The 15918-nt window shown below is 41.0% G+C and overlaps 2 protein-coding genes across 3 annotated transcripts; one reads left to right on the top strand and one right to left on the bottom strand.

Annotated features, from left to right (window-relative positions):
* The first annotated feature begins 796 nt into the window (after positions 1-796).
* Positions 797-4840, top strand: fitm1l (fat storage inducing transmembrane protein 1, like). Its single transcript, XM_023426255.2, has 2 exons — positions 797-1804; positions 3391-4840. Exons 1-2 carry the CDS (start codon positions 1626-1628, stop codon positions 4067-4069), a joined length of 858 nt encoding a protein of 285 aa, XP_023282023.1. The 5' UTR covers positions 797-1625; the 3' UTR covers positions 4070-4840.
* Positions 4841-5163: 323 nt separating this feature from the next.
* Positions 5164-12655, bottom strand: trnau1apb (tRNA selenocysteine 1 associated protein 1b). Of its 2 annotated transcripts, none has more exons than XM_023426252.2 (9): positions 12475-12655; positions 11437-11534; positions 10810-10909; positions 9884-9936; positions 9531-9659; positions 8924-9040; positions 7705-8011; positions 6627-6672; positions 5164-6284 (listed from the first exon to the last, which is right to left on the bottom strand). In XM_023426252.2, the coding sequence occupies exons 1-9, from the start codon at positions 12508-12510 to the stop codon at positions 6148-6150; spliced, it is 1023 nt and encodes a 340-aa protein (XP_023282020.1). In that variant the 5' UTR covers positions 12511-12655; the 3' UTR covers positions 5164-6147. The 2 variants fall into 2 exon arrangements, with proteins under 2 accessions (XP_023282020.1, XP_023282021.1); XM_023426253.2 differs by having other exon boundaries at positions 6627-6669.
* Between the last annotated feature and the right edge of the window lie 3263 nt (positions 12656-15918).

The raw sequence follows: 15918 nt of genomic DNA, 5'->3' as shown, positions 1-15918 counted from the left end.
ATCGTGCAAGTCTGAATTGTGGATCCAGGTAGGCGGGACTTGGGGCGCGGCTGAGAGCGGTGACTGCCTCGTTGTGACATCACAAAGTTACAGAAGTCCTGACGGCTGGTTTTAAGGCTCAGTTTCTGAACACAGGCTGTGTGTTTTTCTCTGTGGACTCAGCACTTTGATACTTCCACAGTATTAATATAGAACCTAGACCTGCTTTATAATCAAACAACACATGGACACTATATGGACCTTTAAAGAAACAGAACCTGAATTAAAGTGTTTGGTATCAGAGAGCGAGAAGAGAAAGAGAGAAAGGGCAGTAAAAGTGTGTGAACTGTGTGTCGGCATTCTTTGATTGACAGAGACAGACTGCTGCAACAGCTGAGTCTCAAACCAGATACAGTACAAAGGTTATCGCTATTAATACACATGAACATACATACAAACACATAGTGTGACACACCGCATCTAATTTCACATCACTGATGACATGTCATGTCTTTTCAGTAACGTCAGCTCTGTCGCTGCTGCTCAGCCCAGCCTTGATCTCTGCTGCAAATTCAGATGAAATTAGTCAGAAACACTGTGATGTCACACACACACACATACACTCACACACTCTCACACACACACACCAAGGAATCAGTGTCATTGGATCACCTTCAGTTATCTCAGTAGGAGTAATGTGACAACCTTAAGGTTCAGGAGACATATGACAGGGCGAGAACATAAATAGTGTGTGTGTGTGTGTGTGTGTGTGTGTTTGAGAGGGAGGGTGCTAATGGAGAGCAGAGAAGCTACAGTTACAGCAGGATAGTTTGAACAGTGGAGACATTCAGAAGCAGTGGCCATTGCTGAGTGGAATACGTTGGTGGCCATTGCATCTCTGCAACAGTGACACAGAGGGGACCAATGACAATCACTGCACAACAAAAGGAAAGAAGGCAGAGGTCACTGGGAAACATGCTTCACAAGGTCAGAAAAGACTGATGTTTAGTTCACTGCCCTCGGAGAAACCCAGTGAAGCAACAGTGATGTGGTTTGGAGAGCAGCAGCAGCAGTGGTGAAGCCTTCAGTGAAAACTGTAAAACTGAGAACTGCAGATAAAACTACAGCGCACCGAAACTACAAGATACAGTAAACACAGAGTCAGCACAAGTGTCTGCTGGATTGAAGAATTTCATGGTTGGAATTCACAGTGTGCATATTTTCAGTCTGAGGAATGTTGGAAGCCAGCTGTCGTTTCATTCATGTTTCTCACTACAACACTGAACACACATAGTCTGCAGCTCTGACATACTGCAGGCTCTGGATTTATCTTCTTCATCTTCATCTGAACAAATGGATCCGATCTGCAACCTTTGAAGAACAGTTTGAATAGATTGATCGATTCCAACCTGACTTTTAGATGATATAAAATGCAGAGTTATTCCAGTCTGCAGCAGTGGTAATTACAGTTACTGGTGTGTTAAATACATTCTCGTTGGGATTACAGCCTCATCACATGAACGAGTGCATGCTGTTTAGTCTGAGGTGGATTATCTACACAAACACACTGCTGCATTCAGAGCCAGCAGCAGGGGATTTTCATATTTAACTTAACACCCAGTCAAGAGTCTCAGTTCTGGGTCCAGATGTTCCTCAACACGCTGCTGGTGGTCCTGACGGACCTGGCGGCCCGGCTCCTTGGTAACACTGTTTTCCGGCAGCACTTCCACCTGCTGCTATCTGCAGTGGTGATGTTCAGTCCTGCACTCAGCTTCTGGGTCTCCCAGCACAGCATCTTCGCCAAGAGAAGCCACTTTCTCTACAGGTGAGACTGCTTCCTGTTCACTTCCGGCTCCACTTTGGACAAGTGCCTCCATCTTCCTTCATGTTGTTGTTAGTGTTTTGTTTGTTTGATTAAAGCTGATGCAGATGTATAGTCTGAATATGTTCAACAATATGTTTGTTCATGTTTCCTCTTCTGTGTTAAGCTGTTGACATTGGATCATAACAGTCAAAGTTTCCTGTGATAAATATAAACCAAATCATGGATGGTTGTAAAACCTTTTGTCTCAGCGCCTTTAACTCACACAATTTTTGTGATAGAGCTCTCAAATGTTGACACAACGTACTCTTATTATTTCATTACAATTAGCAATGTTTTCAACTTCTCCAGCTATACCACAGTTTTGCCCCACTCCCGGGGCAAGTTGTAAACCTAAAAGTAAAAATTAAAAATTCAGCCTATAGCACAAATTATGCATCTAAATAAGTTTATTTCACATGTTCCAACACTTCACCATTCTTCCTGTTGGTCACCAAGCACAAAAACAACTCATCACTGACTTTTAAAGCACTTTAAAAACAGCTGTAATCCACAACAATGAGCTGTTCTCAAGACCTTTAAAACTTTATAGAAGTACGTGTGCAAGCACACGGAGAATATGTTTAGTTGTCATTACCGGGTTAGTTGTAACAGTCATTGTTTACCCTGCTGTAGAAGCATGGGGGAAGTCACATTTTACCAAAGAGACTCTGTAATTTAATACAAGTTACATAATTCTAACTTTAACAGTATCAGCACTCATCAAAAATGGTCCAAAAAATTATTAGCATGTAAAACCTCTTCACAGCTTCACATGCAAGGTCAGGAAGGAAGTGGTCATGCATGAAACTGATCACGATTCTAAGGTCATCTGGCTTATTGGTGAAAGCGACACTGTTACAACCATCCCCCGGTCTCCCCTGCGTACTAATACCACATGGGAAGTATTCACTGTGTACTAATCTGTACAGCAACCTACAGCGTACGACACTGCGTCACACAGTACAGACAGTAAATGACACTGACAGACATCAATCAAGCTTGATTTTTCTTAAAAGTTAATTTCAATGAAACAAACAAAGTATAAACACTGGCGTAATGTCTCCTTATACAGCTGACATGGTGAACTTCTTATGCCTTAAATGTATTAGACGCGGAGCCACAGTATCTATTAGGGTGATGAGTGTGATGCTCTGACCTCCACCGGCTGCTCTCCAACTGTGTCTGTCAGCTGTTCGGTGCTGAGCAGACAGTGGGTTCATTAAAGTGTTTTTACTGCAAACAGCTGCTGTGAAGCAACTGCTGGTTAAACCAAAAGGCAAGTTTTGTGCAGCAGATGATGAGATAATCAGCAGAGCATAGAAAAATAAAAAGATTAATAATAATAATAAAATATATAAAGAGTCACATTGCATTTACAACTCAAGGGCATTTATTAGCAGCAATTAATAAGGTCTACTTTCTTCTCAATGGTGGCTTTTATATATTTACACTAATTTGTCATGACATAATTTCTCTCTCATCAATTCCTCCTCTAATCTCTAACTTCCCTGCTAACACTGTCCTCACCGCTCCTCTCCCTCCTCCAGGATCTTCCTGCGCTCCGGCTGGGGCTGGACCTGCGTCTTTGTCGGTTCCTTCGTCTTCCTCCTCTCCTTCTCCATCCGTCGTTCCCTCGCTCTCTCCATCCGTCACCTCTCCAGGCTCGGGGTGGCTGGTGCACTGTGGTTTATTTTCTGCAAGCTCCTGGACCAGTTGGAGAACGCCACAGGAAGCTGCTATGAATCTTTGATCACCGACGCAGGAGATACCAACGGCCAGCCTCTGCTGGTGCTACGAGAAGGGGAGAGCAAGTCTGAATGCCTCAAAGCTGGGATGTTGTGGAGAGGATATGAAGTTTCAGAGGACGTCTTCCTTCTCTGTCTTTGCTGCCTGCTGTTGGCAGAGGAGATGGCCGTGTTTGGTCCTTATCTAAGTCTGGGCGGGATCTCGGACGCTCCTCTGAGGATCCTCTTCCTGTTCTGTGTTCTCCTGCTCGGCCTCTGGATCTTTCTTCTCTTCTGTCTCTTAGCTTACTTCCCTCAGTTCCCCACCCAGCTGCTGGGGGGCGCTCTAGGCTGTCTGAGCTGGAGGGGACTGTACCAGGGTTGGTACCGCCTGGGGCCCAGCTGGTACTGTCCCGGGAGGCCTGGAGTGGGACTGCTCAAGACCAAGACCGGCAGTGCTGAAGCTGAAGATGCACAACTGAACCACGATCACTACAATTAACCGGAGAAACGAAGAGCTTTAAACGGCTCTCAACACTGCCACAAAGGTGAATTCAATCATTAGATCACGGCGGCTGTTTGGAGACGACTGAAGGTTCTCCCAGAAACACAAAAACCCTGTCCAATCGTGTTTGTCGTCCTCAGTGAGATCAGCAATCCTGCCATTTAGATGCAGGTTGGAGATGTTTGAGAATCCCTGAACCCACAGCTCAGGTTCTGTTTGCAATGCAGAGAAAAAAAAAACAAACTAGTATCTGAAATCAAATGATGGAAATGTGATTTTCTAGTGAACATTAAAATCTCTGCAACACTTGAATAAATTCAGAATGTGTGTCATAAAATACTCAAATTCTCTAAAGCCCATGGCTGACAGATACTATCAAACATCCATGTTTCTCTATGTGTCTTTTGCATAAAGATCAGTGTCTGACAGCATCTTAACAGACATGTCCCACCTTGAAAAGACCCCCAGCCTCAGGAGGGGGCCTATTCACTGTAGGTTTCTGTGCCTTTTCATTTATTTAGTCCATTTGTCTTCACCCTTATCCCCTGGGACCTCACGTTCCTCTGCTTAGTCTCAGGCAGCCAAATGAGCCGACGTGGGCTTGTTGGGTAGTTGTTAGCTGTTGAGGGGAAGACAGGGTAAGAAGGAGGGTAGTTGTGTATTGAATGTAGGTGTGAATTCATTAGTGTGTATGATTGAATTTATGTGTCCGTCCACAATAAAGCAGTTGCTGAGCCACAGTTTTATTGTGGAGGTCTAGAGAGAGTTCCTTGGACTCCATGGTTTGGTTTTTGTCCTGACATAGTGTGAATTGAGGGACCTTTTGGACACATAGGTGTGTGTCTTTCTAAACTGTGTACAATCAATTCAATTTACAAGTGTACTCCTGTGAGGAAGCGTAGGACACAACATGGAGACCCCACAGCAAAGGGTGTGAATACGTCTAAATAAGAGATTGTCAGGTTTTGATTTTTAATACACTTGCAAAACAAATTCTAAAACTGTTTCACTTTGTGGAAACTGACGGGAAAAAACTGAAAATCTTCACTTCATTCTTCACCTCATCACTAAAGAAAGAAGACAGAAGATCATTTTATCATTTTCCTCTTAAATTGTATTTTTTTGATAGAACGTCTCCAGAAAGAAAACATACAAAACGTCAGCCATCAGACAGCAGGGAAGAAAAAAGCTGGACATCTGCTACAGCAAACCAGCTGTGTCGGCCGCACAAAACCATGACATACAGTTTGTCAGCGCTCAGCAGTATTGAGAAGTTGTCCCATTCATCTATTACACAGAAAAGAAACAGTGATAAATTACATTTCTGACTGACTGTTGCTGGGTAAACTCCACACCATCATCATTCCAGATAAAGTTCAGTACATCTATCAGAAAAATGAAAAAAAAAAAAGAAAAAACAAAAAAGGAAAATTAATCCTTCATTAAAAATGAACAAGACAAGACAGATCGATATCTTGTATTTACACATTAAAAAAAATCTATTGACTATCGTAGAAGTACATGGCAGATGACGATAAAGGCATAGTTTTATTTTCTGTCTTCAGAGGACTCTCCCTTCCTAAAGAGTTGGGGCCGTATTCAAAGAGCAAAGTTAGCGTTTGCTGGTGACCAGTTCAGCGTGGATCAACATGAATGAATGACAGTGGTGTTTGTTCCTCTGTGACATCATTAAACGCAAAACGTTGACCCGCGCCGATCGACAGCAGAGAAGGCAACGTCAGCACTTCATCCCTCAACTTTTAGCTCTGGTGTATAGAGGAGTTCATACTACACAGTATGGACTACACAGTAACTTTCTGTATATTACCAACATGGTAAACATTAAAATCAAGTGAATGCTTATATGCACTTTAAGTATTTGAAGAGGAACAAGTACTGTCAGCCTTTGTTCAGGCTTGGATAAAGTTCAGAGACTGAAGTGAAGAGGCCTTTATAAGGCGTCAATGTAGCTTTAAATCATCAAGATTATGGGGAGTACACAATCATTAAAAAAAAATTATTCACTGGTTTGTTGGGGGAGGGGTGGGGGGGACCGAAGAGACAAAAAAAAGTTATCATGGGAGGGAGGGGATGGGGGAATCGACAGTGTTCAGAGTTTCCCAATGACAGTTCATCATGGCGTCGTAGAGCTCCTCGCTGCGCTGCATGAAGTCTTTGTTCCACTGGTCCACGTCACATTCAGGGATGGGCTCTGTAAACCCCCACAACCCCCAAAACAATGATTTAAACACAATCCACAGTGTGTGTCGTCACAATCTGACCATTAACAATGCCATGGCTACAGTGGCTACGCTAGCAGCTAGCCAGGAAGTACTGGTGAGAAGATCTTTGTGACACCAGACCGAATCTGGAGTCATGGATTTAAACTTTATATCTGTGAGGTATCTGTTACTATGACTCCCAAAGAACAGCCTATTCAGCGGTCTCACATTGTCTCCAGTCAATATGATATGTAATTAACATTTAGCAGTTATGTTTAATATACAAATATATAAGTTGTACCAAAGCAAATCAGTTCAGTGCAGGGTCTTACCTTCAGCATTATCGCCCTCCATTTCTTCCGTCTCCTCGTGACTCTGCTGGGGAAAGAGATGAAACATTAGAAATGATACTAAACACTGAAATACTAGAAGACACCAAGTAACTACATTACTGTTGGTTTTCTGCAGTAACCTGGTTTTTCTTTAGCAAGAAGCCCAGCTTGTTCCAAAAGAAGGCTGGGGTAAGGGAGAGCACGTATACGTGGATTTAGAACTAGATTACTACAGCAGAAACACATTCTGTCTGATTTCCTGTATAGCCAGAGGCCTGTACTACGAGGCAAGTTCAACATACCCAGGATAACTTTTCCTTATCTGGCTTAACTGAACAGAACCATGAACTCTTAATATGATGTGAGAAGACACGCTGATACCTCCAGGTAAATATGGTTATAGCGACATCATAAGGTGATATTCAACAAGGTGAAATGTAAACAATATGATCACATGCCTGGAGTTAAAAAGAGATAAACACTACAAATTATTTCTAACTATTAAAGTCAGATGGAGAATATATTGTAAATAAGTGCATGAATTATCATTAAGTTTCTTACTGAAAGTCTGCAGGACTAAAAAGGTTAGTTAACTCGCTAACCTAAACTCTTGCTTTGCAGTACAGGCCTGTGATCTCTGGTTTCTTGTGTGCATGTAAACATACTCAATTTATCATTCTTCAATATTAGACGCCAACATTATAAGCACTGAGATTATCCTGTAAAGAAATATTCAAACATTACTTTACATTAGAGAACACCGATACAATTTCATCGCTGTGCACTTAGTACAGAATTAGCTCCGTAATTTGAGCCTCGCTTAACACAAAGGAAATGGTCAGAGATCCCAACTGCAACTGTTGTTGTTCATTAGCACACCAGATAACATGATACGATCTGTAAATAAGACAGTTTGAAGCTGTTGGACGGTGTATGTGTCTTCTGGTAGCACTTAGCAGAGGATAACACTTCCCCCCTGATCAACACACCCTGGAAAATTTCACAATCAACAGACAAGTATATTTCCCAAAATGTCTAATTATTCCTTTGAGCACGGGTGTGGGCGTGGTCCACTCACCTCTACAGCTCCTGACATGTCAGTGGACATGGGTGGCATCCCCATGGGAGGTGGAGGCATCATGTGGCCAGGTGGGGGGTATCCATAGGGCCCGTAGTTATAGTTGTAGCCACTGTTGTAGCCACTGTTGTAACCGCTGTTGTAGCCGCTGTTGTTGTAGCCACTGTACTGGTCATAGCCCCCCCACTGAGAATAGTAACCTCCCTGACCCCCGCTGCTTTGGCTGCCATAGTAACTGGACTGAGACTGGTTGTAGTTGCTATGGTAATTCTGGCCCTGGCCCCCGTGGTAGCTGCTCATCTTTTGGCTACAAAAAAAAAAAAAAAAAAAGAAACACAGTAAGGTTTCACATATATTTGAAGGGAATTTGGTGAAGCACATGTATCTATTTATCTTGTGTGTCTACAAATCTTAATTTATAAACCTTCAATTTGTAGTAATTCTGCAATGAAGGATAAAACATCTCAAAGGAATTGAACAGACTGATATGAAAGGAGTTATGTACTCATATCTTCTGGGTGCAGGTCTTCCAGGTTTCATGTTTGGAAATGTACTGTTCTCAATACAAGTGAGTATTTTCGTTTTGTGTAACTTTACTTCTTCTAGTTTCCAGAGGGAAATACTGATATTGACGCATTGTTATAGAATTTACTAACTGATAATATATAAAGTACCTGCACTGCATCGGGTTCATCAAAGTGGCACACATCACTTACAGTGGCGTCCAAAAGTCTGAGACCACTTTCCTTCAGACTTTTGGATCCCACTGGACATTTTGTTCATAATACTCAAACTATTTTGAATTTACAACCTTCAGGCATTTCTTTTTTTGCTCAACCTTTAAATAAGCCTTTACAGTTTAATATCCACTTTGTTACAACCCCCATTATTAAAAAAGGTTAAAGCTGGCGACGTGTTTACTTTTCTTACTGCCGACAAATCACGAGATCAAAGATCAAAACCAACCATGAGTTAACCTCTCAGCACTTTTGCATTTGTTGAGGACTATTTTCAGCAGTGGATTAATCCACATTTGGTCTTCTAGTGAGTATCTCGGGCAGCAGAGTGGTTTGTATGAGTAAGTAATTTATTTATTTGAGTTTATTTAAGTTATATACGTACTCATATCTTTAATCTGGGGTTAATGAAATCTTGGGAAGAGGATGTGTAGTTTATATCTTCAGCCATCATCCGTCGTGTTTCTTTGTCAGGGTCTCACCTCTTTGCTACAGCGATGCTGAGTCTGAGCGGCTTTCCGCCGAGCATCGTTCCCTGGCACTCCTCGATCGCCTTCTTCTGCTCGGTCTCCTCCCCGAACTTGACAAAGCCGTAGCCTCTGCAAGTCAAACAACTCTTACACCTCCGCTCCACACCAACACACACTACAAACTTGGCATTACATAGCCACTTATAATGAGAAAAGAGAATATAATGGGTATTATTATGGTAGAACTGAAACTTGTTGTTTTACTTTTAACATGAGGTAGCATCACTTGAATTGTGAGTTGCTCTTGCTTAGCCTATATGGGGAAAACAATAGTTTTAGCATAAGACCTCAAGAAAACATGTCTTCAGCCTTTTTTTGAAAATAGATTAAGATGAACTTGGTGGTCAACGTCCACAGCACTGCCATCATGATACTATCAAAACCAGGAGACATTTTATATTATTGTACATTTCTTACAAAAATATTCAAACAGAATATGACACATAACACCAAGGACATTAAAAAAGCAATACGTAGTTCAAGGAATCATCTTTTTCATACTTTTAACATTTCTCTGAAGCCACATCGCTATCCGATCCACCTCTGTGAGCTGACGTACCTGGAGTATCCATACTGGTCTGTGACGACTTTGGCTCCTTTGCAGGAAGGGTACTTCTTAAAAACTTGGTGCAGCTGGAAGTCGTCCACCTCAGAAGCCAAGTCGCCTACAAACACTGAAAATTCTGGCCTGAGAGAAGGAAAGACTTTGATCAAATACTCCTGCTTATACAACTATATCACTCTCAAGAATTAAAGGAGCAGTTGTGGTTCAAGCTAATGAGTGTGCCGCTTGTGTTTCAGGGTGTAAATTTACTAAAATTAGTTTGTTAATTAAATTAAGTTTTGTAAATTAAAATTCTGATTCAAACATCGACATTTGATAAGGAAAGTTGAATGTAAATCATATCTTACCCTGCCTCTGGCCGTTTCCCATAGGTGGCATAGTTTAGCTTAAACTTCCGGGGCTGCACATGTGGAGAGAAAACACACTCACTAAGCCGACCTCAAACACCAGAGATGTGTACTATAGCACTGATATTGCTGGAAATAGAGAGTGGAGTTATTATGGTTGTTGTTATTTGGGTATACATACCTCCACCACCCAGACCAGCCTTTAGCCCATTCCTCAGTTAGTTCCTACCAGAGACTCTATTCACCAGCTTCAAACAAAGTACATTCATGTACAAGCAGCCTCTTAGCCACCTTCAGCAGCAGGTACAGGCCGGTGGACAGGGGAGTCCAGTAGCTTGGCCAGCTCACAGAGGCAACAGCGTTTCAAATTCAGTAGCAAGCAACTACAGCTCACAACTTTACACGTCACTTCAGACATCAAAACTGTTCAAGCTGGCATGATTTTTTTCGTTTTGTTTTACATCACCAGACACTAAAGTCGACTTACTGTCACTGCAGCCAATAAAGAGTAGTTTCACTAATTAGTATCTGCGACTGGTATTTAGTATTGCATTTTTGTAAAAGTCTGGTTTAACTGACTGTGAAAGCACAATACTGGTAGCAAAAGCAACACAAATAGCAAATTGAAGAGATCTGGCTCACTCAATCAATTACTACTGGCTATAATTGACTTATTTGCATCCAATCCTGTTTAGTTTCTGTCGTAACAAAGGAGGACCAAGACTAGTTGAGCTCCGCTATCCACAGTCAAATCATTAATTACATACTGTTTGATAACAACAGTCTAACACTGAAAAAAAAGGAAGGCGGTATTAAATTTTCAATGATATTTATGTATTTGTGGAGAAACAATAATAATATAAAGCAGTAAGGATTGCATCAAAGATATATGAACAAGTATTTTGCAATTACACCACAGAACTTACCGGATTAGATCCAGGAACCAGTTTTCCGTTCAGTCTTTGGACACAGCGGTCGACGCTTGCTTCATCTGCCAGCTCCACAAAGCAGTATCCTGCAGAACCACTGCGCAGGAGGACAGACATGACAGGGATAGATACTGAGGAATGATTTACATCACAAGCATGTGTATATTTAACAATAGCATTAACAGTATAAAAGGCACACATGAATGAATAACAAAGTCGAGGCCACCTGAGCTTCAGTCTAGACTTGTACAAATCCAGCTTAAGTAATGCAATGATTCCCTCACAGAGATATTAACATTACATGTTATTTCGACAGGATTCCCTTCAAGAAACGCTGAGAATTTAAATTATTTTATCACTGAAAATGACATTACATTTTAGTAAATTAACACTTTAGTGTTTGATAATATAACAGTGTGGTGATGCAAGTTAATTCGGGTGTGTGTGAAAAATGAAAATTCATACATGCTTCACTGCTGCTACAACTCCAAAACACAGATCAAACACTGATCAGACATACAGCTGATTTTGCCATCAATCCCACTTGACGGTTAAGGGTGAGTGGTAGACCTGGAGCTGTTCATAGAGGTTGGTGTGTAGCATGAAGTGCTCTGTATAACCTACCCTGTTATCCTGTGAGTGATGATCTTGACTCCAAATGGTGATTCTCCCATAGCACTGAAAGCCTGCTTGATGAAGTTTTCATCCATGTATGGGTCCAGCTAAACACACATGCAAAGAAATTTAACATAAAGTTACATTAAATCTCAACTAAACTCAAATGTTCCTAATAGTACAAGAGCACGTACACGGCTTCATAATGTAAAATCTATGTGAACTAACTGTAAAGTTATGACATTTATAGCCTGTCATTTTAAAGACTCAGTGGTGCAAATTTAACTTCAAAGTGTTGTAGCAGATTGCAGCTTCTTATTTTAAGAATGTAATAAATCTTAATCATAGCAGTCTCAGGTGTAATGTGAGGCACGCACTGGGGTTAGGTTGAGAGCTGGCAGTGGTATAACTAGGGTTACACTTTAATATTTGCTGCACTTGAAACGTTATGAAATTATAAACTTGCTAACTTTTCCAGACACTATTTTGACGTTAAGTTCGTAAACCATCCGTTTCTAGTCCAAAATGAAAACACGTAATGACCAACAACTAACGTGTAACATTCAGACTGTCAGGTTATTTCTGTGTACGTTAGTTCAGTTACAAGGCTCCGCCAAGATCGGCCAGAATGAGAAGATCCTCAACTCAAACCTCTACCAATTTACTCGAGATACTTCCATAAATTGCTAATGCACTCTCTCATTTCGTGTGTAATTTTATTTAATGCATCAGGCTGCAGTTACACATATTACACGTGAACTTTAACGATTAGTTTAAATCCAACTTGGTTAGCTTACGCTTGCTACGAGGAGAACAGCTTTGTGGGAAACACACAACAGGGTTTTTGGTGACTCATTTCACCGCAAAAGTTACTACTGGGTCTTGCTGAAAGGTGTTACGCCAAATTCTTCAAACACAGTACTAAGAACAGGGTTTTGTGTAACCTTTTACGACTGGGGTCACGTATCCGGGCTAACTTTATCTATCGGAGCTAGCAAACAGCACGCGAAGCTAGGCTAACGTGAAAGAAACAGACTTCAGACATACATCACCCATCCACAGGCTCGTCTGTCTGTTGAACATCTTGGAGTTTAGAACCGCGATGATACTATACAGGAGTTTGTTGGTGTTTAACGGTCGTATAAAAAAAGCGAAATATTACAACATTAAAAGTTCTCCTCTCGTTCACGCGAAGCGCATCGATTCGCAGTTTCACTTCCGTATCAAGCCACTGTGATACTTCCGGTAAGCTTTCTTCTTCGTCGAATGTTTAACGGCAGCTGGATTGCATTACTGCCGTCTCCCGGTATGATCTAGATATTACGACCTCCTCTCCCCTGTCGCCTCCCCTGTATCTTAAATGTCTCCCCCTTGTTCAATCTTTCTAGAGCCATAAAAATGGAGTACAACTAAACTGTATACCCCGCTAAGAAATTTGCGTTTAAGTGTTTCAGTTTTGTAACTTGGGACTGTAACTGTCTGTAACTGTGTCTCTTAAAAATTTACACATGATCTGAGTATTTGTGATCTGTAACTATAGAACATAGGCGGAGCAAGGGGGGCAGCTTATGGGGCTTCAGCCCCGGATGTTTTCCCAAAAGCCCTAAATATATGATTCAGGGCTATAAATGTACTATTCTGCAATCTTATAAATCGTTAAATTTATTCATTAACGAACAATGCCAGCAAACTAGCTGTGCACATGTACATTGCTGCCATTATCAACATTATAATTTATTACAAATATTATGATATATCATTGTTAGTATTACAATTGTTATCAGTGTCATTATTACCTGCAATTATTATTTTTACTATTATTGTCATTGCTATTGTACACAATCAACTTTCACACACACACACACAAAATGTCACTATTTACACTTTGTCATTTTCTATTCTATTTTGTTTCTTTACAATGTCTTCGGTGTCACCTTCTGTTTGTCCATTTTTTCCACCAATTAAAGGAAGAAAATGCTAATGCTAGCTGCCGATGCTAGCTTGCCACCCATTTGTCATTTTGCAATCATCTTGTCACCTTCTCTGGATAACATTAAAAGTACTTGGAAATTCTTTGAGAACTTTTGAATGTTCCTGCTGCTTGGTGCATGTACTTCACTCCTCACGTTTCAATCTGCACAAAGGACGTTACTTTCAGTTTCATTCATGTGGTAGAGACTTATCCTGACACCGACCTCAGTCACTGCAGGTGTCCCTCAAAAAGCCATTTGAAGCTCTCACGACGCATCATAGTTGTTGCACGATAGTTGTTAAAATGGTGGAAATATCAATGGGTGTAGACACTCAGATGATATAACGAGCAGCTGATGTCGCCATCTAGAGGAGAGATTCAGAATTACACTAATCCACTGACTCATCTCTTCTTCCTGTTGCTGGTCACAGGTCATCAGAAGTGAAGTGAATTCTCCCTCCATTCTCCTCTCCTCTGCGTCTCTCTGTCGCTGCAAGAGTGTGTTTCAACTGTGAGATAGATGTGCTTCCAGTGAAGAATGAAGACGGCTTGGTCATCGTGTTTATCCTCAACTTTGAGCTTCCCACTGACCCCAGACCAGCCGACAGCTCTCCAGACAGAGAGCTCAACAGAGTGCTGCAGATCCCCTGGATCAACATGGGTATGTTTAATTATCGCTGTCATCAGTGAGTTCATAAATAATACAAAGGGAAAACAGAATTTTTGCAAATTCATTAAAAAGGAAAAACAGAAATATCACATTGACACAAGTATTCAGACGTTTTGCTTCGACACCTGAAATTTAGCTGAGATGCCTCCAATTTCCCCTGATCCGCCCCTGACTCACACGTTTGATGACTTTTGGAGAAATTGCATGCTTTTACACAGTATCGTGGAACTGCATTGGATTTAGAGTTCTGATTCTCAAACAGTATGAAAATGAAATTTGAAAGTGTAGTCAACTTGTGACTAACAGGTTAGCAAGTCTGTGAGAAACAGCTGACTGACTGGGACTCGAAAACATATGGAAAAAGATGACTTACAAACATAGTTACCCTCAGCTCAAATTGCAGTAATACTCTGGTTCCCTAATTTTTTTGTTACACCGCCCTCTACTGGCTCAGTTATATACAATTGCTATTTGTCTTTACTCAGAAAATCCTTAATGCAGCAAACCAGACTCTGTGTGACTATATGTGTCTTTGCAAGTGATTAATACATCCTTATAACTGCAAAAAGGATACAATATACCAGTAGGTATTTTTATTTCCTATTTGTTTAAATGCATATTTAAAATGCTTAATGTTCAATGACAATATTTTCTTTTTTTTTAATTATTATTTCCTTTATTTTACCATGAAGTGACATTGAGATTAAAAATCTCTTTTCCAAGAGATACCTGGCTAAGTTAGAAGCCATACAAACTCACCACACATTAAAATACAGCATAAAACATCAAATAACAGATATACAACATGACAGCAAAAGTAAAACCCTTTTGTAAAGCCAAAATTTGCAATTTCAAGTGCTTCTTTTCTCCCTTCATCAACAGTATAAAAAGCTGGTTTTCAGGATTAAGTGTAACATACACAATCCTATACAACGTTAGGCAACAGGGGTCCACAACTGTAATTTGATATGTATATATTGGATCTAAGTGTAAAGTTAAAGTAAGTGAATCCGCTGCTACAATGTCTGTAGTCAAAACAAAGGCCTAAAACATTTTTATCTCTTTAACCTGTGACACTTTATAACAGCTCTTTCTCTCACTGGTTACCATCACTGTTTCATTTCACCTTCACTTGATTCCTCCATCTCGCTCACTTGCTGAAAACCCGAAGGCCTCACAACTTTTATGTAATAAACTTCATCATCGGGGCGGCGTGCTGAAAGGAAGACATCAAGAGAAGGCGTCTCTGTGATGTCGAACCCACGGGCAGATAAAATCCAGCCATTTCCCCTCGACTCTCGTCATGAGACGTCAGGGACTGTTTGAAGAGCGTGGCTCTGAATCGGTCCAGCAGGGATGGTTATTGAATGTCTACGACATGTCAGATTTGACATTTGGAAGAGCGAGTGGTTGGCATTTGTCTCTGCACCAGACCTGGCCCTGGAACTTCATGTATCATGTAGAGCCGCTCGGAGGAAAGGGAGACAGAGGAAAGTTTACATATCAGCACAGACAGATGAACATCGCTTACTGGAGTGCACATGAGACCGGCTGCTCTGATCCTGCTGCTGCTGGTCCTGCTGCATTGTTTCAATGACATAGTGCAAACACTGAGGACTTCCTGTTTACTCTGAAGAACCAAAAGTGTTTCACAGATGCTGTTATTTTTGATTTGGCCGTCTCTATTGATTTACAACAAGGAAACACCTGTCATGTCATAGACAGCGTTACTGTGACATGTCTGCAAGACTGGACAGGCCGTGTTTTTGTGATTGAGAAAAACAGAATTACATCTACACAGTAGTGAGAGAAGTTAACAATGTAAAAATAATCAATTACAAGTAAATCT

Source organism: Seriola lalandi, unplaced genomic scaffold (assembly GCF_002814215.2).
Source record: "Seriola lalandi dorsalis isolate HSWRI2012SDOR001 ecotype SW California unplaced genomic scaffold, Sedor1 jcf7180002054824, whole genome shotgun sequence".
NCBI lineage: Eukaryota > Metazoa > Chordata > Actinopteri > Carangiformes > Carangidae > Seriola > Seriola lalandi.
This window is presented reverse-complemented; position numbering and strand designations above follow the sequence as displayed.

What these genes read in the sequence shown, in the direction of transcription:
- fitm1l (XM_023426255.2), top strand. Translation starts at nt 1,626, where the DNA reads ATGTTCCTCAACACGCTGCTGGTGGTCCTGACGGACCTGGCGGCCCGG. An exon ending in AGAAGCCACTTTCTCTACAG is followed by an intron (nt 1,805 to 3,390) that starts GTGAGACTGCTT and finishes TCCCTCCTCCAG; the next exon opens with GATCTTCCTGCGCTCCGGCT.
- trnau1apb (XM_023426252.2), bottom strand. Translation starts at nt 12,510, where the DNA reads ATGTTCAACAGACAGACGAGCCTGTGGATGGGTGAT. An exon ending in GGGAAACGGCCAGAGGCAGG is followed by an intron (nt 9,660 to 9,883) that starts GTAAGATATGAT and finishes TCCTTCTCTCAG; the next exon opens with GCCAGAATTTTCAGTGTTTG. An exon ending in GACCAGTATGGATACTCCAG is followed by an intron (nt 9,041 to 9,530) that starts GTACGTCAGCTC and finishes TTTGACTTGCAG; the next exon opens with AGGCTACGGCTTTGTCAAGT.